Source organism: Lissotriton helveticus, chromosome 6 (genome assembly GCF_964261635.1).
Source record: "Lissotriton helveticus chromosome 6, aLisHel1.1, whole genome shotgun sequence".
Taxonomy (NCBI): Eukaryota; Metazoa; Chordata; class Amphibia; order Caudata; family Salamandridae; genus Lissotriton; species Lissotriton helveticus.
This window is the reverse complement of record NC_136067.1, coordinates 995847103-995868647: the sequence shown is the minus strand read 5'-3', so window position 1 is coordinate 995868647 and position 21545 is coordinate 995847103. Positions and strand designations below refer to the sequence as shown.

General features: G+C 50.3%; 1 protein-coding gene across 8 annotated transcripts in view; it reads right to left on the bottom strand.

Annotated features, from left to right (window-relative positions):
• PDE10A (phosphodiesterase 10A) overlaps positions 1-21545 on the bottom strand; it is a 1305213-nt gene that overhangs the window by 321549 nt on the left and 962119 nt on the right. For all 8 annotated transcript variants that reach the window (XM_078648625.1, XM_078648626.1, XM_078648627.1 and 5 more), the window contains one exon: positions 7015-7187. In XM_078648625.1, the coding sequence (XP_078504751.1) occupies positions 7015-7187 (173 nt within the window). The remainder of the gene's footprint in view (positions 1-7014; positions 7188-21545) is intronic.

Genomic DNA, 21545 nt, shown 5'->3' with positions numbered 1-21545 from the left:
GAGGGGGGGGAGTTGGGGGTAGGATGTGTTTTTGGTTTTCAAATACTACACAGGGTCAAAAAATGTACTGTATGTTGAGAGTGTGTAGAGTAGGGGTAATGCAAGGGAGAATGCATGTTCACTTCGTACGCTGTTTACTGCACTGCGGAAGTCGGCTGACTAACCGCTTCTTATGCCATGGGGGGGGGAGGACACTAGTGTGGGGCGGGCATCACCGTTGAGCCTAATGTCTTGGAATGTGAGGGGCCTGGGAGATAAGGTAAAGCGGGGATTGGTCTTACAAAGCATAAATAGGTTGAACCCAGCCCTGGTCCTGTTGCAGGAAACTCATCTGACTGGCACGGCGACCCGGGCCCTGGATAGGAAAGGGTACAGGATGCTTGTTCACTCTGAATTTACTAGAGGGTCCCGGGGTACTGGGATACTAATGCACCGCTCGTCCAGGTTTATTTCGCAATCAGTTAGCGTTGACACACAGGGTCGCTTTGCGGCGGTACATGGACAATGGGAGGGAAGACCGCTCAATGTGGTCTCAGTGTATATCCCGCCGGCATTGCACGCCATAGCCCTCCCGGAACTAGGGACCTTTTTGTTAAACCTCCCGGAGGGAGATCTTATAATGGGGGGTGATTTTAATGCGGTGGCACACAACTCTCTAGACCGTTACCCGATGCACACGCGCTCATCAGGGCCTTCCAAGTTATATGATTTTATGGAAGCGCAGGGATTAGTGGACATATGGAGGCAGTTTCACCCAGAGGACCACCAATACACATACTATTCGGCAGTTCACGATAGCTTATCAAGGATTGACTACTTCCTCACACTGGGGGGGGGGGGGCCGTCTCAATATCACTGACACCCACATCAAGCCACGAGGGGTCTCGGACCACTCCCCGCTGCTACTAACTCTGTCCAGCCAAATTTGCACTCACAGGCGCCTCTACCCTATATACCCGGGATTCCTCAAAGAGCCGGTCATAACTAAGGCTTTAAAGACGGGCACGAGATCTTACCTCGCTGACAATGCAGGATCGGTGACTTCCCATGTAACATTATGGGAGGCCTATAAAACGGTTCTTCGAGGGCAGGCAATCTCGGTTATCGCACAACATAAACACGCACAGAGCCAAGAACTACTAGACCTAGAAGAGCAGCTCGGCAGAGCGACACAGGACCATGAGAGTAACCCAAGTGAGGATACACATCACACGCTCCGGTTGTGTCAGCAGAGACACACGGACCATATGCGATGCAAAGTGGTGGGCAATATGGTGGCGACTACAAGTAGGATCTATGATGTAGGCGATAAGGCGGGTAGATTGTTGGCTTGGCTGGAGAGGAAGCGTGGAGGGCAAAGAGCAATACTGCAGCTGAGGGATTCGGGAGGGGTGTTGCAGACCAATCCGGCCCGGATAGTGGAGCTCCTAGCGGACCACTTTCATTCTGTCTATTCCCCTGAAACTGAAGTCACACGTGAGATGGTAGAGGGGTCGCTCATAGGGGTGCCGACCCGCACTCTCTCCCAGGAAGATCGAGACGAACTTGATTCGGACCTGACGTCCGAAGAGATTCAGCTGGCCATAGCGGCGCTCCACCCCGGGAAAGCAATGGGCCCTAATGGAGTGCCGATTGAATGGTACAAGATCGTGTCCGACACGCTTTCCACACCCATGTTTGCAATGTACATGGAAAGCCGGGAGCAAGGGTTGCTACCCCCTGACCAACGTATGGCTACAATAGTGGCAATACCGAAGCCCGGCAAACCCCCTGAGGAATGCGGATCGTACCGCCCTATCTCGCTCCTTAATGCCGAGAATAAAATTTTAGCGAAACTACTGGCCACCAGACTGTTGCCCCATCTCCCGCGCCTAATCCACCCAGACCAGTCGGGCTTTATGCCGCACCGGAGCACGGCGCTGAATCTGCGACGGCTGCACGGAGTGCTGGCTCGCGCCCCAACATTGACTGAACCTGCGGCGGTGCTTTCATTGGACGCCAAAATGGCGTTTGACATGGTGGAGTGGCGATATCTTTTTGCGGTCCTGGAACACATGGGTATAGGACCCGGATTCATCTCATGGGTCAAGTTGTTGTACACCGAACCAGTGGCGAGGGTGACGGCCAATGGTTGTATCTCGAGAGAATTCCCGCTGGCGAGGGGCACGAGACAGGGATGCCCACTCTCGCCGTTGCTCTTTGCATTAGTGTTGGAACCCCTGGCCGTAGTTCTTAGATCCACCCAGCTGCTGAAGGGCATACAGTGGGGAGATGGATGGGAGGATAGGGTCTCCCTGTATGCGGATGATATGCTCATCTACCTGATGGACCTCGAGAGAGGTATTTCGGTACTACTAGCCCTGTGTGAGAAAAATGGTGCAGCATCAGGATATAAACTGAACTGGTCCAAGTCCGTACTGTATATGATACGGGGCGACCCCCCGGTTCTGCCTCCGGACTGCCAGTTGGTCGTGGAGCCCCGTACCTTCAGATACCTGGGGATCCAAATCACGAGGGACTCTGCGACCTTTTTGGAGCTGAACCTTGTACCCCTGCTGAACAGGTTGAAGGCGGACGTACGCCATTGGAAGGCCCTCCCACTGACAATGCTGGGTAGGGCGGCACTCTTTAAAATGCTGGCGCTGCCTCGCTTCCTATATGCACTAGAGAACGCACCGGAGGTGGTCCCACTGTTGTTCTTCCGCCAAGTGTCGGCGCAACTGTCCGCCTTGCTGTGGAGTGGCAAACCAGCTAGAGTGGCGCAACTAAAACTGACTAGAGATTGGTACAGTGGGGGGATAGCGCTCCCACACCTTGAATTGTACTACTGGGCAGCACACCTTAAGGTGATCAACCAATGGATACATGGTGCACACGACGATCCGGCATACATGGCGGATAGACGACAATTGGGCACGACCACTCTCCTGGCCCCGCTATACAACAAAGGTCTGGTGGGAAGGCTAGAGGGCCCTACCAAACACACGGTATCTATATGGCATAGGGCTCAGAGGCGGCTGGGATGGGAGGGAGTGATTACTAAGCTCACGCCACTGTGGGACTCCAGGGCCCTCGGTACTCTGCGCAATAGCAAGGGGTTTGATCGATGGGATACCATAGGGATCTCCACGGTTGGAGATCTATGGTCCAGGGGCGCAGTGATAACCTTTGAAACCCTGAGGGAGCAGTACGACCTTGGATTGACCGAAACGTACAGATACATACAAGTTAGACACGCACTCATGTCTGTGTTGGAAATGGGAGCGACGGTCCCGGAGTCGGCTCCGTTGGAAGATCGGCTCCTTACGGACTATATTGAGGCTGGTGCAACCTCCCTCACCTACCGGAAACTGTTAAACAATCTACCGGATCCGCTGGTGCGTTTGAGAGAGAAATGGGTAGAGGAGATTGGGGACTTGGATGAAACGGAATGGACCGCAGCATTGGCGTCACCCAGGGAGGCAGGTATATCCACACGTTTCAGACTGGTCCAATTTAAAGTACTACACAGGGTTTACTATACTCGCACAACACTGCACAAAATACGTAGGGCGGAACATCCATACTGTCGGAGGAATTGTTGTGAGGAGGGTACGCTGTTCCATACTTTGTGGGATTGCCCTACTTTACAAATTTACTGGAGGCGTGTAGCACGAACGATCAGCCAGACACTACAGACACCATTCTCACCTGACCCTCGGGTATGCTTACTGAATGTGTGGGGCCCAACTGACCTGTCACCGCATGGAAAACGCTGGGTGGTCATTGGTGTGATGCTGGCAAAGCGAGATATAGCACAGAACTGGGGGGCGCCGACTACTCCGACATTGTCGCAATGGTGCAGGAACATGGATATGCTTATGGTAACAGAGAGGGCGATTTACAAACAGAGGCTTAATCCACGCAAATGGAACAAAACATGGACACCGTGGAACTCATATAGAGGGGATATCTGTGAGCCTTTGCCTGAAGATGAGGATGCAGATAGCTCTGGGGAGGATGAGGATATGGAGTGATGTCAGGAATAATGGGTTGGGCTTAGAGGGTTAGGGAATGATCGAGCCCCAGGTACTGAACATGTAGACAGAATTATTTCTGACAGAAAATGTGGATACTGCTTGTTGCGCCTCTATTAACGCTAATGATATCATTGATATATAAAACGGACTGTTTAAATTGACCCTTTTAAGTAGTATGTTTAGAGTTGGGGAGAAAATGGGAAATTTGAAAAGTTGCTCTACTGATTGAATGCAGCTGAATGTTGACGCTGCGGTATACAATAGATATGTACCTATGGTTATTGTGTTGGCAACAATAAAAACAAATTAAAAAAAAACAAAAAAAAACCAGATCTTTTGACTGGGTGTGAGTGTTTGATTGATTCAGATGCTCCGTCCATCACCACCCCCTTTTGCACACCGGATGAAAAGCTATTTTTCCTTGGGCATGTCCCTTCACAATAACGTTCGTTCATCAGTTCAGCTTTAGCCCACTGCACATTTGGTCTAAGAAGCAATAAAAACCCTTGATCAGGGACCTTAGACGCATGCTAGAATACTCATGGTAATTGATTACCATGGGTATCACCGCCACCAAATACAACCTTTAAAATGAGTTCAACTCTCGAAGGGATGTGGGAGGATCTCCTAATGCTAATTAAAATCCAGGGAATCACAAGTGTATGTCTTTCGGATTGAGATAATTTATTTCTATGTGTCTAGCGATTCAAAAGCCAGCAGTGTGCCACGAGAAAGATAGGATTATAATTAGGGTCCCCCCCCCGAATGGTCAGAGTGACCATTCCAATCTGTACCAAAGGGACGGCAATTAATTTTTCATGTTTGACATATCTGGTCACTCTCATGAGATCCAGTGTAGGACAAAGAAAACATTTAGGAAGCAGCAAGTACATGGAGTAGACCATACGCCATCCTTGCTACTACAATAGCACAATGCATCTTTAGATCCTACCAGACTGGCTTCAGACCATGATGGAGCTTTGCTGGTATGGGATGACACTGATGATGGTAATACAGGTCTACTAGTCCTCTCAACTGAAAGCAGCTTTTGATGCAATAAATCATGGTGTCTTGCGCCAAGCAAACTTGAGATGTGTGTGGGTGCAGGAGTAAGGGCACTAGGCTGGTTCCTGCCTTTCCTTGTTGGAACACTGCAAAGTCTGGATCCCCTAGGTTGCCCTCCACCCACTACAATACTGCACCCCACCAAGAGAGGATGCTGGCTCCAACTATTTAACATCTAAACATGGAACAATTAGGATGTACTGTATGCGGGCATGACTTCATTGTTCATCGATATACAAATTACACCAATTTCTACCGTAGAGTGTTTCTCTGTAAGACAGCAACTGGCTGAAACTCTTCCAAAACTCGAGGGATGGACTTCTTTATCTTAAGGTAACCTTTACAAAACAGAATGTTGTCACATCTCTCCTGGTCATTCATCTACTATCTGATCTTGTGGGCATTTACCTTCACCTCTCGGCACTTCCTTAAAAAGAATTCTTGGTTTTATTTTGCTCTTCTGTCTTCCTCGTTACGTGACTATTGCACCAAAACTACTAAAATAACTTCATGGCAACTTCACACTCTGTGAAAGCTCTTGCCACCTATTTGCCCAGGCGACTTACAGATAGTGGTAGAGCCTTCCAAATGAATCTGAGCTCACTCAACAGGCATCCTCAAAATCAGCAGCTTCCCAGTTCTTGGGAGCCAAGAGCTCTGACCACATCACCCCTTTACGGATTCATTTCAACTGCTTTCCTGTTTAAGCTTACACTACCTGAAAAATCACTCATGAAACGTAAGCCTTTAATTCTTTCCAAAGAAAATATAAAATACATTAACTATTTCTTGTACATCTCAAACAACAAGCAGCAAGTCAGATTCCAACTGGACGACCGCAACACAATAGAAGCAGAGGTATTGTCCCAAAGCAATGGAGAATTGTGGAAAAGAGAGACGTGCCAATCCCTAGCACAGGAAGAATAAGAGTAGCCATTTCTGGTACAGAAGCTTACTAGAGGTAGTAGCAAAACTGAAATACAGCAGTAGTCCTCTCGCTAAGACATGCAGAGGAGTCAAAATATTTGAACTTCCAGGGCATCTGATGAGTTAGAAAGGAAGTTAAGTGTTATGTTTCAACATAGAACATTACTACTTACCCACCAGGCTTCATACCATCTGGATGTCAGCCTTACAAAAATATTTGTTTATGTTTTACTTACTCTAACTCCTATGTTAAGGTTTGTATTCCTTTTTCTTGATAGCCGATCTGTCTGACACTGAGAAATAGTTCTCTAACACCAACTGAGATAGACAGTTCTGGTTGCAGGTTATAAGTGCAGGTTAGATATGCAAATATGCCACTCGGATCGAGGTATCCCTTACTTGGATGGAACGAGGAACCAATACACTGAGTATGGAACACCCAAAGAGAACCTCATGGTACCGCAAACCCTTACTTGACTAAACAGCACAGGTATTACTGGGGAAGAGACTGAGAGAGCCCCAAAAACCACACTAAGCATTGCTGTGCATTATTAAACACATATTTAAGAGACTGGTTTTGGATAAATGACTGCGAGGGAGCCTGCAAACAAGAAGAATATACTTACTTACAATTACACAGGATTATGAAGCATTTTAGTAGTCCCATGAGCTTGTGGCGCAGAAAAGAGAATGGAAAGTAAAGAATGCACAAGGTACTACATTGCGCTCAAAGGAATGTCACTTCTGATAATGCAGCTAGATTTACTATTGGGGTCACCCGAGTTCTAGTCTGCCAGGAAAGTGGAATCTACAGAAAGACTGTGCCCATTAACCCCATTAGAAAGTATGATCAATGCTAAATAATTCAAAATGCACAAAAAGCAGGCGTTACTAAATGAGAAAAATGTATTCACGAAGCAGAGCAATCATGCAAGCAAACACTAGCTGGCATTGCTTTCTAGCTGTGCTTAATAGTACCATAGGTTCCACTATCAGCCTTTACCTATGTGTTTGGTTGTTTAGGTTTAGGGAACCCGCCTGATGCAGCTCTTCCAAGTGCTTTCTGTTTCCAAAGTAAAGTGCAAGGTCTGTTGCGATGATGGCTTTGCGGATGATTTCTAGCACCTCCTCGTACTCCGTGGAGTTCAGTGTAGAGAAGATATTGTGCCCTTCCAGCTATGAGGAAAAACAAACACAGGTGAAAAGCATAAGCCCAAAACAGGACACATTTCTTGCCGTCATTTTAGTCGTGATCTAATTAAGTTGTTTAAAACACACGCCTATAGTAAAAGGGATAGCTTCTATCAAACTCAAAAGTGATAGGCCGCAAGTACCATTCCGGAAGTGGTGTCACTTCTGGGATGTGTGCCCAGAAAGGGGAGTCAACCAAGAACCTTTTGTGGACGCCCAGCAGTGATTGCTGCATTGCACCCCAATCCTCCAATTTCAGATTCAGAGTTGTGTTTCTAGAGAGTGTATGAAGATATCAGAGATGCACAGAGATTTTGTGCTACAGTTTTACAATCAAGTCCGGTTTATTATCCTGCAGCAAATAAAATATATGGATCATGATTTTAATGGTATTCATCAAGCCATACAAGCTCTAATAAGACGCTTTTTACTATACATATGGCCAAATTATTTTTCCCAGTTTATATTGTACAGGTAGGATTTTGACAAAACTTTGTTGACAAAACATTCCACACGACACTCATTTGACACTGGCATTTTCGGAAATCTTGAAAACCTTTTACAAAGTAAAGGAGAAATTACCACCCTCGACACAATCCGGTTCACTTTGCTGTTCAGAGACGAGTACACTTTACAGTGAAATCATCGAAAACGTTTGGTTGCTTTCAGGACAGAGTTATAGCGTCTGTCATGCTCATGCTATCTAGCGCGTCACTCGTCCATGAAATAACTCACGACCAGTCAGTGAACTCGCTGTATGCCAACCTGAGAATGCGATCTTTTTAGAGAGAGAAAGAGAGCATGGGTGTGTCAGTCTTAAGGCCTTGAAAACGAATATTTTGAATGATAATGTTAACTTTGTGTGCAAGATCACCATAGTATTTTCGGACATTTTCAGAGCTTTAAGTTGACTTTAGTCCTGCTAACAAAAAGAGAAGTAAAGTTTTACATTCTCCAAAACACTGCAGGACTATTTTCAATGTGTAGATCAGCAAGGCCATCTGCCTCGCACAAACCAGACTTTAAAGGAAATAAGATTGCAACATTTGCATGTCTCCCATGTACTACTGTTACAGAAATGCTTCTAGTGTGCTTGAGCGATGCATTAAGAAATTTCGAATTAGTACCCCCTCCTGTGTACACAGATCATCATCAAAGGAGAAGGCCTAAAGTGTACTGAGGATTTGAGTGGAGCAGATACAAGGAGTAATGCACCAGTTACTTACTTGTGCAACGATATATCTGTAAGAGACATTAGTTAGTGATAGATTCCTTACCTTAGAATATCCCCAGGCGTCAGACTGGATCCGGAAGTTTTTTCGTCGGCAGTACCCCTGCACGATGGTAGGCGGCGGCGTCGTACGGCTCCGCATAGGTCGCTGGCATCGGAGTCGCTGAGATGATGTAGCTGGAGCTACTTAGACATGCCCATGCACGCTGACGTCAGGTCTGTACAGGACTTTTACGCGCCAGGAAAGCAGAGCCATGCAAGATTGACCACTGGAGCATTGAAACCAGGGCCCTGAAAGGGATGGCCTTAACCCTAGAAATCAGTTCGCAGAACGGGGAGGATGCGTGGGGTGGTAAGGAATCTCTCACTAACTAATGTCTCTTACAGATATATCGTTACACAAGTAAGTAACCTGTGCATCTGAAAGAGACAGGCAAACCCGCCCGGACCGGACCAGGGGCCATGAACCCTGGCAGTTTGCAACAAACTTTTGCGTATAACGCCCAGACACTACTGAACCTGCGTGGAGTCACGGGCACTAAGTGCCTACACTCACTGACCCCCGCTAATAGTCCTGTCAGTTGCCCTTATTGCGATTTTAAGTTCCAACTCAATAGTAAGGCTATCCAGGAGGCTGACTCTTCTCTAAAATTCTTTCTTTTAAACTGTCGCTCTCTCCCAAAACACTCAATCGAACTGGCCCTCCTCATTGAAGATCTTAAACCTGATGTTCTATTCCTGACAGAGACCTGGTTTTAGGACGAAGCTGACCCAGCCATCATCCAGATCCTGCAATCAGGGTACCTAATACATAGAGTGGACCGCAAGACAGGAAGAGGCGGAGGGCTAGCTATTATCTTTGAAGATAATTACTGTTGCCGGTCTTCTTCGGAGGGTCTACCTAATGTTGAGAGCATGACTTTTCCTTAGAACTCTCACCTACTAATACTTTCTCCGGTCTGCTACTCTATCGCCCCCCTGGTCCCTTAGTTCAGTTTCTTAATTCACTCCTCTTTTGTTGCTGATTCAGCCCTAACCCCTGCCAATTTCACAGTACTAGGTGATCTTAATATCCATCTAGACAACCCCTCTGACCATATGGCAAAAGATCTACTAGCTAGCCTCTCAGCGCTCCAAATTGTGCAGAAAGGTTTTGCCCCCACGCACGTCATCTCCTTGATCCGGTGCTCAGCAATGATGAATGAATACGTTTTTATAGAGCGCATGGCTACCCTTAGGCATCCCAGCGCTATTAGACCAGAGTGTTACCCTAGACCCTCAGTTGAATAGAAGCGTCTTCAGTTGCTTCCTGAAAGCAAGATGGTCACCTACATGCCTGATGTTGTCTGGCAATTTGTTCCAGCATTTGGCAGCCAGAAAGGAGAGTTGACGACCTCCCATTCGGGCTCGCTTCACCCTAGGTACTACAAGCAGATTGCGCTGGTTCGATCTTAGTGATCTGCAGGATTGATGACGACGGAACAAAGGGTGAAGGATAGTAGGACCTTCATTCCAGATGGACTTGTGTGCCATACACATGATTTTAAACGTGATTCTCTCATGAATCAGCAGCCAATGGAGAAGCCGTAGTGCAGCCTTAGCAGAGCTGCGTCTAGGTATATTCATCAGCAGCCGCGCTGCACAGTTCTGCGCTGATTGCAGAATTTGTATGGTGCCTGCAGGGGCCCCAAAGTAAACCACATTTGCGTAGTCCAGTCGTGAGAGGATCAAAGACTGGACCAGCATGCGTCTTGCCTGAAAGGGGAGGAGGATCAGGACCTTCCTAAGGATCCTGATCAATCCATAACAGGTTGCTGCCACCTTCTTTGCCTGGACTTGAAAGCCCAAGGAAGAGTCCAACCATACCCCAGACTCTTTATTTGGGTCTTGGGTGGGGGAGGAGGACCAAGACAATTAGGCCACCAAGGGTCAAGATTAAGAGGGGCTTTATGGCCCAACAGCATAATGTCTGTTTTTGACCCGTTAAGTTTTAAAAAAGAGGCAGTCATCCACTCCATCACCCTGACGAGGCATGGGGTCAGATTATTAATCCCCTGATCTTTGGCATTGTCCCTAGTCAGAGAGACGACCAACTGTGTATCATCAGCGTAGGTGACAAGCTGAATACCCCAGGGAAGCACCACTTCAGCCAATGGTCTCCTGTAGATGTAAAACATGGTAGGGCTGAGTGAGGATCCCTGGGGGACGCCGTGATACAGTTGAAGTTGGTTTGATGACACCTCCTCTTCTAAAACTGAGAAGAATCTCTCCGACAGAAAGGAACTAAGCCATCTAAGGGCCATTCCAGAGACCCAGCAAGGCGGAGCCGGTGGAGTAGGAGGGGATGGTTGACAGTGTCGAATGCTGCGCTAAGGTCCAGCAGGACCACCGCAGCGCTGCCTCCGGCATGAACGATGCTCCTAGTCGCTTCCACCACCGACACCAGCGCGGTCTCTGTCCCCTGCCTGGCTCTGAATCCCGTCTGTGATGGGTGGAGGGCTCCTGTGGTCTCTATAAAAGACGATAAAACATGGTTCACATGTTTTTCGGCTATCTTACTAAGTCCTGGCAATAGGGAGATAGGCCTGTAGTTGGCTAAATCATCGGGGTCAAGGTTAGGTTTTTTCAAAAGAGCCTTGACTTTAGCCAACTTCCAGGTGGGCGGCACTACTCCCGTCTCCAGGGAGGCATTGATGACATGCATTATGACGGGACATACCGTCCCTAGTACCTTTTTAAGGGCGGACGGTGGGGCCACATCCAAGGGTGAGCCTGACTTAAGATTTGTAAGGAGGCATTCGACAGTGGCCAGATCCAGCAGGGGGAAAGTCTGAAGGCCACTCTGAGTGTCCAGAGTAACCTCCTCCGGTGTCCACTTATTACTCTCCTTGATGCTGGCACACTGGTCTATAGACCCAAAGCCAGAGTAGATGTTATCAACCTTAGAGACAAAAAAGGCTGCTAGGTCCTCACAACGTTTCAGGGGATCGGATGATGCTCTGGTGGCCGGGGTGGGAGGGACCAGTTCTTGAAATATTTTAAATATTTCCCTTGGCCTATTGGCTGCTTCCGAGATTTTATCCTGGAAGTACGCTGATTGCGCAATTGTCAGCTGATTTTTATATGATCTAATAAGAGCCCTGTATTCTTCTTTAGCTGGAATGGAGAAATCTTTCCTTATTTCCTCTCCGCTCGTTTGCATAGTTGTTTAAGTTCTTTTAAGTCCCCCGAGTACCAGGGTTTTTTATTAGGGCCGGTCCTATGACGGACTACTTTCTTGGGAAGGATGGAATCCAGAGAGGATTCCAGCCACTTGTTAAAGGCTTCATTGGCCTGAATGGGGTCATCACAGGGAACTGGAGGGGATCTCCTCAGGGCCACTTCCCACTCTTCCGCCGATAACCTAGACCAAGTCCGACTCAATCTTTTTGAGATGCTAGGTGTATAAATTTGATCCGAAGGGACCAGGTGAATGAAAGCAGAGCATGGTCTGACCACGGGACAAAGCTGGGCGAATTACAAGTGATGTTATTTAAATTAGTAAAAAAATGGTCCAGAAGATGGCCTGCTATGTGGGTAGGACCTGAAACTATTTGTTCCAGTTGTACTACCCTCAACGTATCAGTCAGAGACTGCGCTGACAGTGCTTTTGTTTCATCAAGCTGGATATTAAGGTCCCCAAGATGGAATAATTAGAGTAGTTGCTAATAGGAAGTGAGATCTTCTCTAAGAGGTTATTATAAAAGTCACGAAAATCTCCAGGCGGCCTATATACAAGAATACCTGAGAAGGTACAAGTGGGAGAGAGGGAGATGGAAAAACCCAAGCTCTCACAGTCTAGGAGAGGACTCTCTCAGTAGGTTCCCCCATCCCTCTCCCTTGGACTGATCATTTACTAGTTCCCCTGGTTTGGGAAACAGCAGTCTCTCCTCCTTTGCAGAGTTTTACTCCGCGGCTAGAAAGGAAATGGGCAAATTTGTCCCCTAGCTGGTGGTCTACAACTTTAGCCACCACTACCCCCTCTGCTGATCTGGATCCGGAAAAGGCAAATAGTAACTTTAATTTTTGGATTCAAAACTCACTGGACACACTTCTCCCCAAAAACCTTTCCTGTAAGAAATCCAAACAAAAGCTGGCACCTTGGTTCTCCCTTAAATTAAGAGAACTTAAGCAAGTTTGTAGGAAACTTGAAAGGAGATGGAGACAGAACTTGGCAGATGAAAGGAAAAATGTCTATACAGAGGCAATAAGGAATTATAAGGCTGAAATTAAAATCGCTCCATCCTCATTCTACGAGGAGAAGATTAGTGCAGCTGCAAACTCACCCAAAGAAATCTTTTGTATTGTTAAATCCCTCACTACTATACCACATAAAGTCCCCAACCCGGACGATGTACAAGTCCGTTGTGAGAACCCGGCGAAATATTTCTATTAAAAAATAATTAATTTGACACCCCAATCCTTCCCTCCCCACCGGAGTGAGTCGGCAGCCTCTAGCAGCAAGAGTTCCTTCTCCAAACCACAGTGTTCACTAGCCGAGTTTTCATTGTTAGACGAGGTGACACTGAACACACTTATCCCTAGGGTAAACTCCGGCTCACCTATGGACCCGGGTCCTCCGCGACATCTTACTCTAGTTACGGAAGCCATCTGCCCAGTAATTCTGAAGACCCTAAATGCCTCTATCACCACAGGAAAGGTACCCTCAGCCTGGAAAAGTGCCCAGCTCTTCTGAAAAAAAAGAAAAACATAGATACTTCCAACCTGGCCAATTACCGTCCCATTTCTCTTCTTCCTTGGTTGAATAAGCTGACCGAAAGACACAAACTCCACTCTAGTCCATTACCTAGAATCAAAATCTACTCCATGAGTCCCAGACAGGGTTTAGTCCTAAGGTGGGGACAGAGACTGCCTTACTGGCAGTAACAGAAGAGGCGAGGAGACTGTTAGACCAGGGCGGCTCAGCAGCAATCATCCTGCTGGATCTCAGTGCCGCTTTTGACACTGTTGATCATACCATCTTGCTTGAGCGTTTAAAAAATCTTGGAGTGACACACATGGCTCTCACTTGGCTCCAGTCCTTTCTAACACCTTCGCTGCTGGGCACATTCCCCCACTGTGCTGGGGGGAGGGGGGGCGCGCACAGCGCCCTCGTGCTCATGACGAGCACAGCTCGTCATGCAGCACAGTGCTCGTGTGCTCATGACGAGCTGAGCTCATCATGACCACACCCGTTTTCATAGAACGCTCGCTTAGCAGGGGAATTAGGCCAGCATGCGAGCGTTCTAACGATCATGACGAGCTCAGCTCGTCATGAGCACACGAGCACCGTGGCTCATGACGAGCTGAGCTCATCATGAGCATCGAAGGAGTTAAAGGATCGATTTTTTCAGGTCATTGAGGATACTTTAACAACTAACCAATGACCTCTCAGCTGTGGGGTTCCGCAGGGTTCTTCCCTGAGCCCCACGCTTTTGAACACCTATATGGGTCCATTGGCAGGGATAGTACTTCCATTCAGCATTCACATCATCACCTATGCAGATGATACGCAACTGGTGATGGCATTAAACCACCCGGAGGGTTCATCTTTCGCCCTAGGCACTTGCTTAGAGGCGGGAGCCGAATGGATGGAACTCTCTCACCTTAAGCTAAACGGGGACAAGACAGAACTAATGTTCTTGGGCAAATCACCTTCACCCCCTCTGATACTATCACGGCCGACCTGTCTTGGCACCATGCCCGTTCCAAAGCAGCAGATTAAGAGCCTTGGCATATGGCTTGATAGTTCCCTCTGTTTCAATCATCAAGCCACCAAGCTCTCAGCTGCTTGCTTTGGCCTGATGAGTACGCTAAGAAAAATTATACCTCTAATCCCCTTTCAGGCACGCAGGATTTTGGTGCAAGCCCTTATCCTGTCCCGACTGGATTATGGGAACGCCCTATACTTGGGCGCCCCACTTGCCACTGTCAAAAAACTTCAAGTGATCCAGAATTGCGCGGCATGCCTACTCCTCCATATTCCTCGGAGGCAGTCTGCGAGCCCCGCTTTGAGGACACTTCATTGACTTCCCATCCAGTCTAGAATACGTTTCAAGGCCATATGCCTTGCCCATGGAGCTATTCGGAACACTGCACCTGCCATTATTCATCCTCTGGTGTCCCCCTACCTACCTTCTAGGATGCCTTCCTTGCTACTACAAGGAAAGTACGAAGATCCAGATGGGGCGGACGTTTCTTCTCTTTGAATGCTTCCAATCTCTGGAACTCTCTTCCTCTCAATCTCCGTAGGGAATCCAATCTACTAATCTTCCGTAAATTGCTTAAAACTCACCTCTTTAGTGCCACTCAATAACTTGCTGTGCTTTCTTCTGTCTGGTCATAAGCGCTACGAGGCCTCAGGGTAGCTACGCGCTGTAGACATTTTATTTAATTAATTAATTAATTGTGATGGATTCCTTACCTTAGAATAGATACCCTAGCAATACCAACCCCAGTGGTGGGTCTGCGAACAAAGATCACACCAGAAAGTCAAGGAGAACAGAACGGCCAAAGAAGCAGTCTCTTCGGACTGGACTATCAAGGCAATAATGCTTTGTAAAAGTGTGCAGCGAGGCCCACGTAGCTGCCTGACAGATGTCTTGCAGGGGGACACCATGTCCAATGCAGTAGTAGCTGCTGTCGCGCCGTAGTAGAATGGGCGCGTAACCCCACTGGAGGTTCCTTTTTAGCCAGCGAATAACAGGCTTTCATACACAAGGCAACCCAGCGGGAGATAGTTCTCTTGTGTACAGCCCGGCCTTTCTTGGCGCCCACGTAGTCAACAAAGAGCTGGTCATCTACCCAGAACTGTTGTGTGCGATTTAAGTAAAATAAAAGCGCACGTTTTGGGTCCAGACGGTAGAGCCTCTCTTCCTCTCTGGAAGGGTGCGGAGGCAGAAAGAAAGTGGGCAAGGTGATAGTCTGCCCAATGTGAAAAGCAGTGACAACTTTTGGCAAGAAGGAAGGACGAGTGCGAAGCACAACCTTGTCCGGATGGACTGACAGAAGAGGAGGATTACAAGAAAGAGCCTGGAGCTCACTCACATGACTCGCGGAGGTGATGGCAACCAGGAAAGCAGTCTTCAAAGTCAACAAACGAAGAAGACAGTTGTGGAGTGGCTCAAAAGGAGCACACACAAAAAAGTAAGTACCAGATTCAAGCCCCATTGCGGCATCACAAACGGAACAGGAGGGAAAAGATGAGTAATGCTTTTGAGAAATCTATTAACTTGAAAAGAGAGGGCTGGTCAGGAAGCCTGAGAAAGGCAGAGATTGCAGAAAGGTAGCCCTTGATAGTGCCCAGAGCTGAGCCCTGCCGGGCCAAAGAAAGAAGGAACTAAAGAACCTCTCAAAGTGGGACAGAAAGGGGATCCACAGACTTTGTTGTGCACCATGCCACAAATGTGTCTCACTTGAAGGTGTATACCTATTTAGTGGAGGGACGCCTGGCTGCCAGAATGACATCACAGACTTCAGGAGGCAAGTCAAACGGAATCAACTGTTGTTGCTCAATCTCCACGGCTGGACAGGTTTGGGTGGAAGACCATCCCCTGCTGCTGCGAAAGAAGATCCTCCAGAAGAGGCAGTCTGATCAGGGGGATCCACGCTCATACTGAGTAGCTCGGGATACCAAACTCTTCGAGCCCAGTCCGGTGCCACAAGAATGACGTGGGCCCGGTTGCGCCTGATCTTCTTCAGCACTCTGGGCAGAAGTGGTATAGGTGGAAATGCGTACAATAGACCGCAGCTCCACTCGCGACAAAAAGCGTAATCGAGCGAGTGCCGCCTTGGAATTTCCAACACGCAGAACAGCTGACATTGCGCGTTCTCTTTGGGGGCGAATAGATCTAACCAAGGCTCTCCCCACTGTCAAAAGTGACCATGCACCACCTCCGACCGGCGGCTGAGTTTGTGCGCCCTAGCGTTCAAAGAACCTGCCACGTCAATGAAGCACAAGTTACTACTTGTGTAACGATATATCTGTAAGAGACATTAGTTAGTGATAGATTCCTTACCTTAGAATATCCCCAGGCGTCAGACTGGATCCGGAAAGTTTTGCGTAGCAATACCCCTGCGCGTCGGTAGGCGTCGTCTGCGTCCGTGTCGTTAGCGCCGGAATGACGTCGTCGGAGTACTTAGACGCCTCCCATGTGCGCTGACGTCAGTTCTGATACACAGCTTTTCCGCGCCAGGTACGCAGAGCCATGATAGAACCAACACTGGTGCCAAGAAACTAGGGCCCTGAAAGGGGATGACCTTAACCCTAGATATCGGTTTGCAGCACGGGGAGGGTGGGTGGGTTGGTAAGGAATCTATCACTAACTAATGTCTCTTACAGATATATTGTTACACAAGTAGTAACTTGTGCATCTGAAAGAGACACGTTAGTGATAGATTCCTTACCTTAGAATAGATACCCCAGCAATACCAACCCCGGTGGTGGGTCTGCGAACCAATAATCACACCAGAAAGTCCTGGAGGACGGAACGGCCAAAGAAGCCATCCCTCCGGACTTGGCCGCCCAGGCAGTAGTGTCTCGCAAACGTGCGCAGCGAGGCCCACGTAGCTGCCTGACAAATGTCCTGCAAGGGCACACCTCGGCCCAGGGCAGTCGTAGTCGCCATGGCCCGAGTGGAATGAGCCCTAAATCCAACAGGGGGCTCCTTCTTAGCCATGGAGTAACATGCCTGGATACACAAGATGATCCACCGGGAGATGGTACGCTTGTGTACCGCCTTCCCCTTCTTAGAGCCCACGTAACCAACAAAGAGTTGGTCATCCACCCGGAACTGGCGTGTGCGATCCAAGTAAAATGAGAGCGCACATTTTGGGTCCAGACGGTGGAGCCGCTCTTCCTCTTTAGAGGGATGCGGAGGCGGAAAGAAGGTTGGGAATGTGATGGACTACCCGATGTGGAAGGCTGAGACAACCTTGGGCAGGAAAGATGGCCATCGCCCTGCCCAGTGAGTCCGTGGTATCCAGCCCACACCGGATAGAGTATCGCGCCGCATCTCGACCCTCCACAAGGGCTTGGGCGAGTTTAGCCCGGACCTCCTCCGGGCATTGTGGCAGCACGTCCGCGACCGTGTCCCACAGGGTGTGGGTGTAGCGGCCCAAGAGACACGCGCTATTGACAGACCGCAGTCCCAAACTCCGGGACGAGAACACTTTCTTTCCGAACTGTTCATATCTCTTGGATTCCCGATCGGGCGGGGCCGTCGGGAATGCGGTCTGGGAAGTTGAGGCCTGGATAACCAGGCTCTCGGGGGTGGGATGGGTGGACAAAAAGCAAGGGTCGCCCGGAGTCGGGCGGTAGCGTCTGGCCACGTTTCTATCCACAGGCTTGGACCAAGTGCCCACAAGAACGTCACATAAAGCTTCATTAAACGGCAGCAGAGGCTCACTGGCGCTTGCCTGCGGTTTAAGAACTTCAGTGAGGAGGTTAGTCCTCACGGCCGCGACGGGGAGCTCAAGGCCCAAGGCCTTGGCTGCCCTCGTCAACACTATGCTGTAAGCAGCCCCCTCCTCCGTAGCCACGGTGGGAGGAGAGACAAATCCAGTGTCTGGCGAGGTGTCAATACCACTGGCCTCCCCAAGCTCATATGTCCAGTCCTCTTGAGACTGGCACTCCTGTGCCAGAGGGTCCTCTCCCAATCACCTTCGTCACCAGTCTCCTGTAACCCAGGGTCAACAGACTGGACCTCCTCATGGAAATAAAAATCTCCAAAGGCCGTGGGAAGCGGCGCCCAGCGGCGCCGTTCCGGCGCCAGAGTCGGACCGAAGGGAAGATTGGGGAGGGCGTCCACAATGGGCGCCGGGGGCGAAACCCTCGGGGCCGGCGCCGGTGAGGTCGACCGGCGACGACCCGGATCCGGAAGCGGATCCGGTGAGGTCCTGCGGCGCCGGGACTTAAGTCGCAGGCGGAGCCGGGGCCGAAGCACCCGGCGGCGTCGGGGCTGAAGCGCCCGACCCGCTAGGGCCTCCAGCCGGGACCGCTGGGCCCGAAGGCGCCGCGGGACCCGGCTGAGGAGGGAGGGACCTCATGGCCATGAGGTACCGCTCGATCTCCTCTGGCGCGCGCCGTGCCCAGGGACCCGAAGGTGTGGGGCAGGCGGCGACGCTTGCGACTCTCTCGGAGCCGCGTGGGCGGTGTCCCCCGAACCCCCGGACGCATCGTGCAAGCGTCGGGGTGGGTCGGAGGAGCGATGACGCCTCTCCGACCTCTCATGCCTCTTACCTGAGGACTTGGATCCCGACGACCGATGTCCACTCCCGGAGCTGCGGGGACTCCGACCCCGCGACCGGTCCCTCGACCTCCCGTGGGACCGAGACCTGGAACGGCGCGGGCCGACTTCCGGAGCTCGAGCCGCTTGCGGGACCGCTCCCGCCTAGCCTTCGACGTCAGGGCCCGGCAGTCGGGGCAGGTGCGGTCGTCGTGGTCGAGGCCTAAGTACTTCAGGCACCGGCGATGGGGGTCCGTGACCGACATCAGTCGGTCGCACTTCGAACAGGGTTTGAACCCGGGCATCCCTACCGGCACCGATAGAGTCGAAGACAAAGAAAGAAATGATCACAAGATCAAAAAGTTTAGTCAAAAAATGACTAGGGGTAGAGCTTCTCCGGATCTGCGCTAGCTGGCGCGGAAAAAAGAAGAACTGACGTCAGCGCACATGGGCGGGTCTAAGTACTCCGACGACGTCATTCCGGCGCTAATGACGCCGACGACGGACGCGGAGCCGCGGACGACGCCTACTGACGCGCAGGGGTATTGCTACGCAAAAATTTCCGGATCCAGTCTGACGCCTGGGGATATTGTAAGGTAAGGAATCTATCACTAACGTGTCTCTTTCAGATATGCCTTGACGTTCCAGCCATGTCCAGTGCAGATCCTCCTGACATAGGGTCCACAACCCCACCCCACATTGTTTGTTGCAATACCACATGGCGGTGGTGTTGTCTGTGAACACCTGCACCACCTTTCCTTTGACAGAGGGATGGAATGCCTTCAGTGCAAGAAGGATCGCCCTAAGCTCCAGAAGGTTGATGTGGAGCCTGGACTCCGCCGGAGACCAGAGGCCTCTGATCTCCACCTCTCCCATGTGGCCGCACCATTCCAGGGGGGGACGCATCGTCACCACTGTGTGCGCCGGTTGGGGAGGGAGAGGGATCTGCCCCTGACCCAATGCTGATTCATGAGCCACCACTGCAATTGTTGTGCAGTGCCCTCCGAGATCTGGACGTAGTCGGACAGGTTCCCCTGATGCCGCACCCACTGGAACTTCAGGTCCCACTGCAGAGCCCACATATGCCATCTGGCATGGTTGGTCAGCAGGATGCAGGAAGCCATGAGGGTCAGCAGGATGCAGGAAGCCATGAGGCCCAGCAGCCTCAAGGTCGTCCTGACCAAAACCCGGGACAAGGGCTGAAAGATCGGAATCACAGCCTGAATGTCCCGACTCGCAGTTCGGGAGGATAGACCCGAAACTGCGCCGTGTCCAGAACCGCTCCGATGAAGAGGAGCTTCTGAGAGGTAATCAGGTGCGACTTCTGCAAGTTAATGGAGAACCCCAGCAAATGCAGGAGGTCGGCCGTAGTCTGGAGGTGGGAGACGACTGCCTGGGGCGAGCCCGCCTTCAACAGCCATTTGTCGAGATCGGGAAAGACAAACTCCTGATCTGAGCAGATGAGCTGCGACCACCGACATCACTTTCGTGAACACCCGTAAGGCCGAAGGGGAGCATGGTGAACTGAAAATGCTCCTGCCCTACCATGACTCGCAGGTAACGCCGGTGGACCGGCAGGATGGGGATATGAAAATAAGTGTCCTGCAGGTCCAACGCTACCAACCAGTCTTGCGGGTTGAGGCAGACAAGACCTGAGCAAGTGTGAGCATCTTGAACTTCTCCTTTATGGAGGAAGCGATTGACATCCCGAAGGTCCAAGATAGGGCGCAAGCCTTTGTCCTTCTTTGGAACCAATAAGTAGTGGGAGTACCAACCACAACCTACTTCTGGCCTCCTTTGCCAAGAGGGCCGTAACTTCCTGTTGGAGAAGTGTCAATTTATCCCCCGACATGCGGTGATAATGTGGTGGCATGGCTGGGAGGGTAGTCTCGAAGGGGAGATAGTAGCCCCTTCGGACAAGTTGCAGAACCCACTTGTCCGATGTGATGGTGCGCCAGTGGTGGAAGTGATGGTGAATTCTGCCACCCACTGGCGTCTGGTGGGCCTGAAACACCTGACTAGGAAGGTTTGAAGGCAGTGGCTGCAGGGGGGGTGGTGGGCTGACCCGCACGCTGGCCCTGTGACCCGCCTCTGCGGGTCCCACGTCTGCGCCGAGACTGTTGTTGCGCAGGCCTGTGGCTCTGAAACAAACGTGTTTGGGCTCCCCTTCCTTGGCTACGAAAGGAGCAAGAAGCGGAAGGAGTGCGTGTGACCAAAAGGCATAAAAACTTGGCCGTAGCCCGTGAGTCCTTAAAACGTTCCAACGCGCAATCTGCTTTATCGCCGAACAGGCAAGTGTCATCAAAGGACATGTCCATCAACGTGTTCTGGACATCCCCAGAAAAGCCAGTCGTCCTCAGCCAGGCGTGACGGTGTTGCGCCACTGTCGTTGAAATCACCCTGCCCAGCGAGTCAGCAATGTCAAGACCACAACGGATGGTGAACTTGGCTGCATCTCTCCCCTCAGCCATTGCTTGGGAAAGTATTGTCCGAGCCTCCACCGGACACTGAGGCAGTACTTGCGCAACCGTATCCCACACAGAATGGGAATAATGGCCCAAGAGACATGCAGTGTTCACAGACCGCAGGCCCAAACTGGCGGAAGAAAAAAATCTTCTTCCCAAACTGCTCCAGTTTTTCGGATTCCCTGTAAGGAGGTGCCGAAGGAAATGTGCTTGGGGACGCAGAGGCTTGGACAACCAAGCTCTCGGGTGGGGTGTTGGGAGAGGAAAACGGGGTTGCCCGGGCCGGGCGATTGAGTCTGGCCACATTCATGTCCACCAGGAGCCCCTGTGTTGGGCCTGGACCAGGTGCCCAAAAGAACGTCTGAGAGTGCATCGTTAAAGG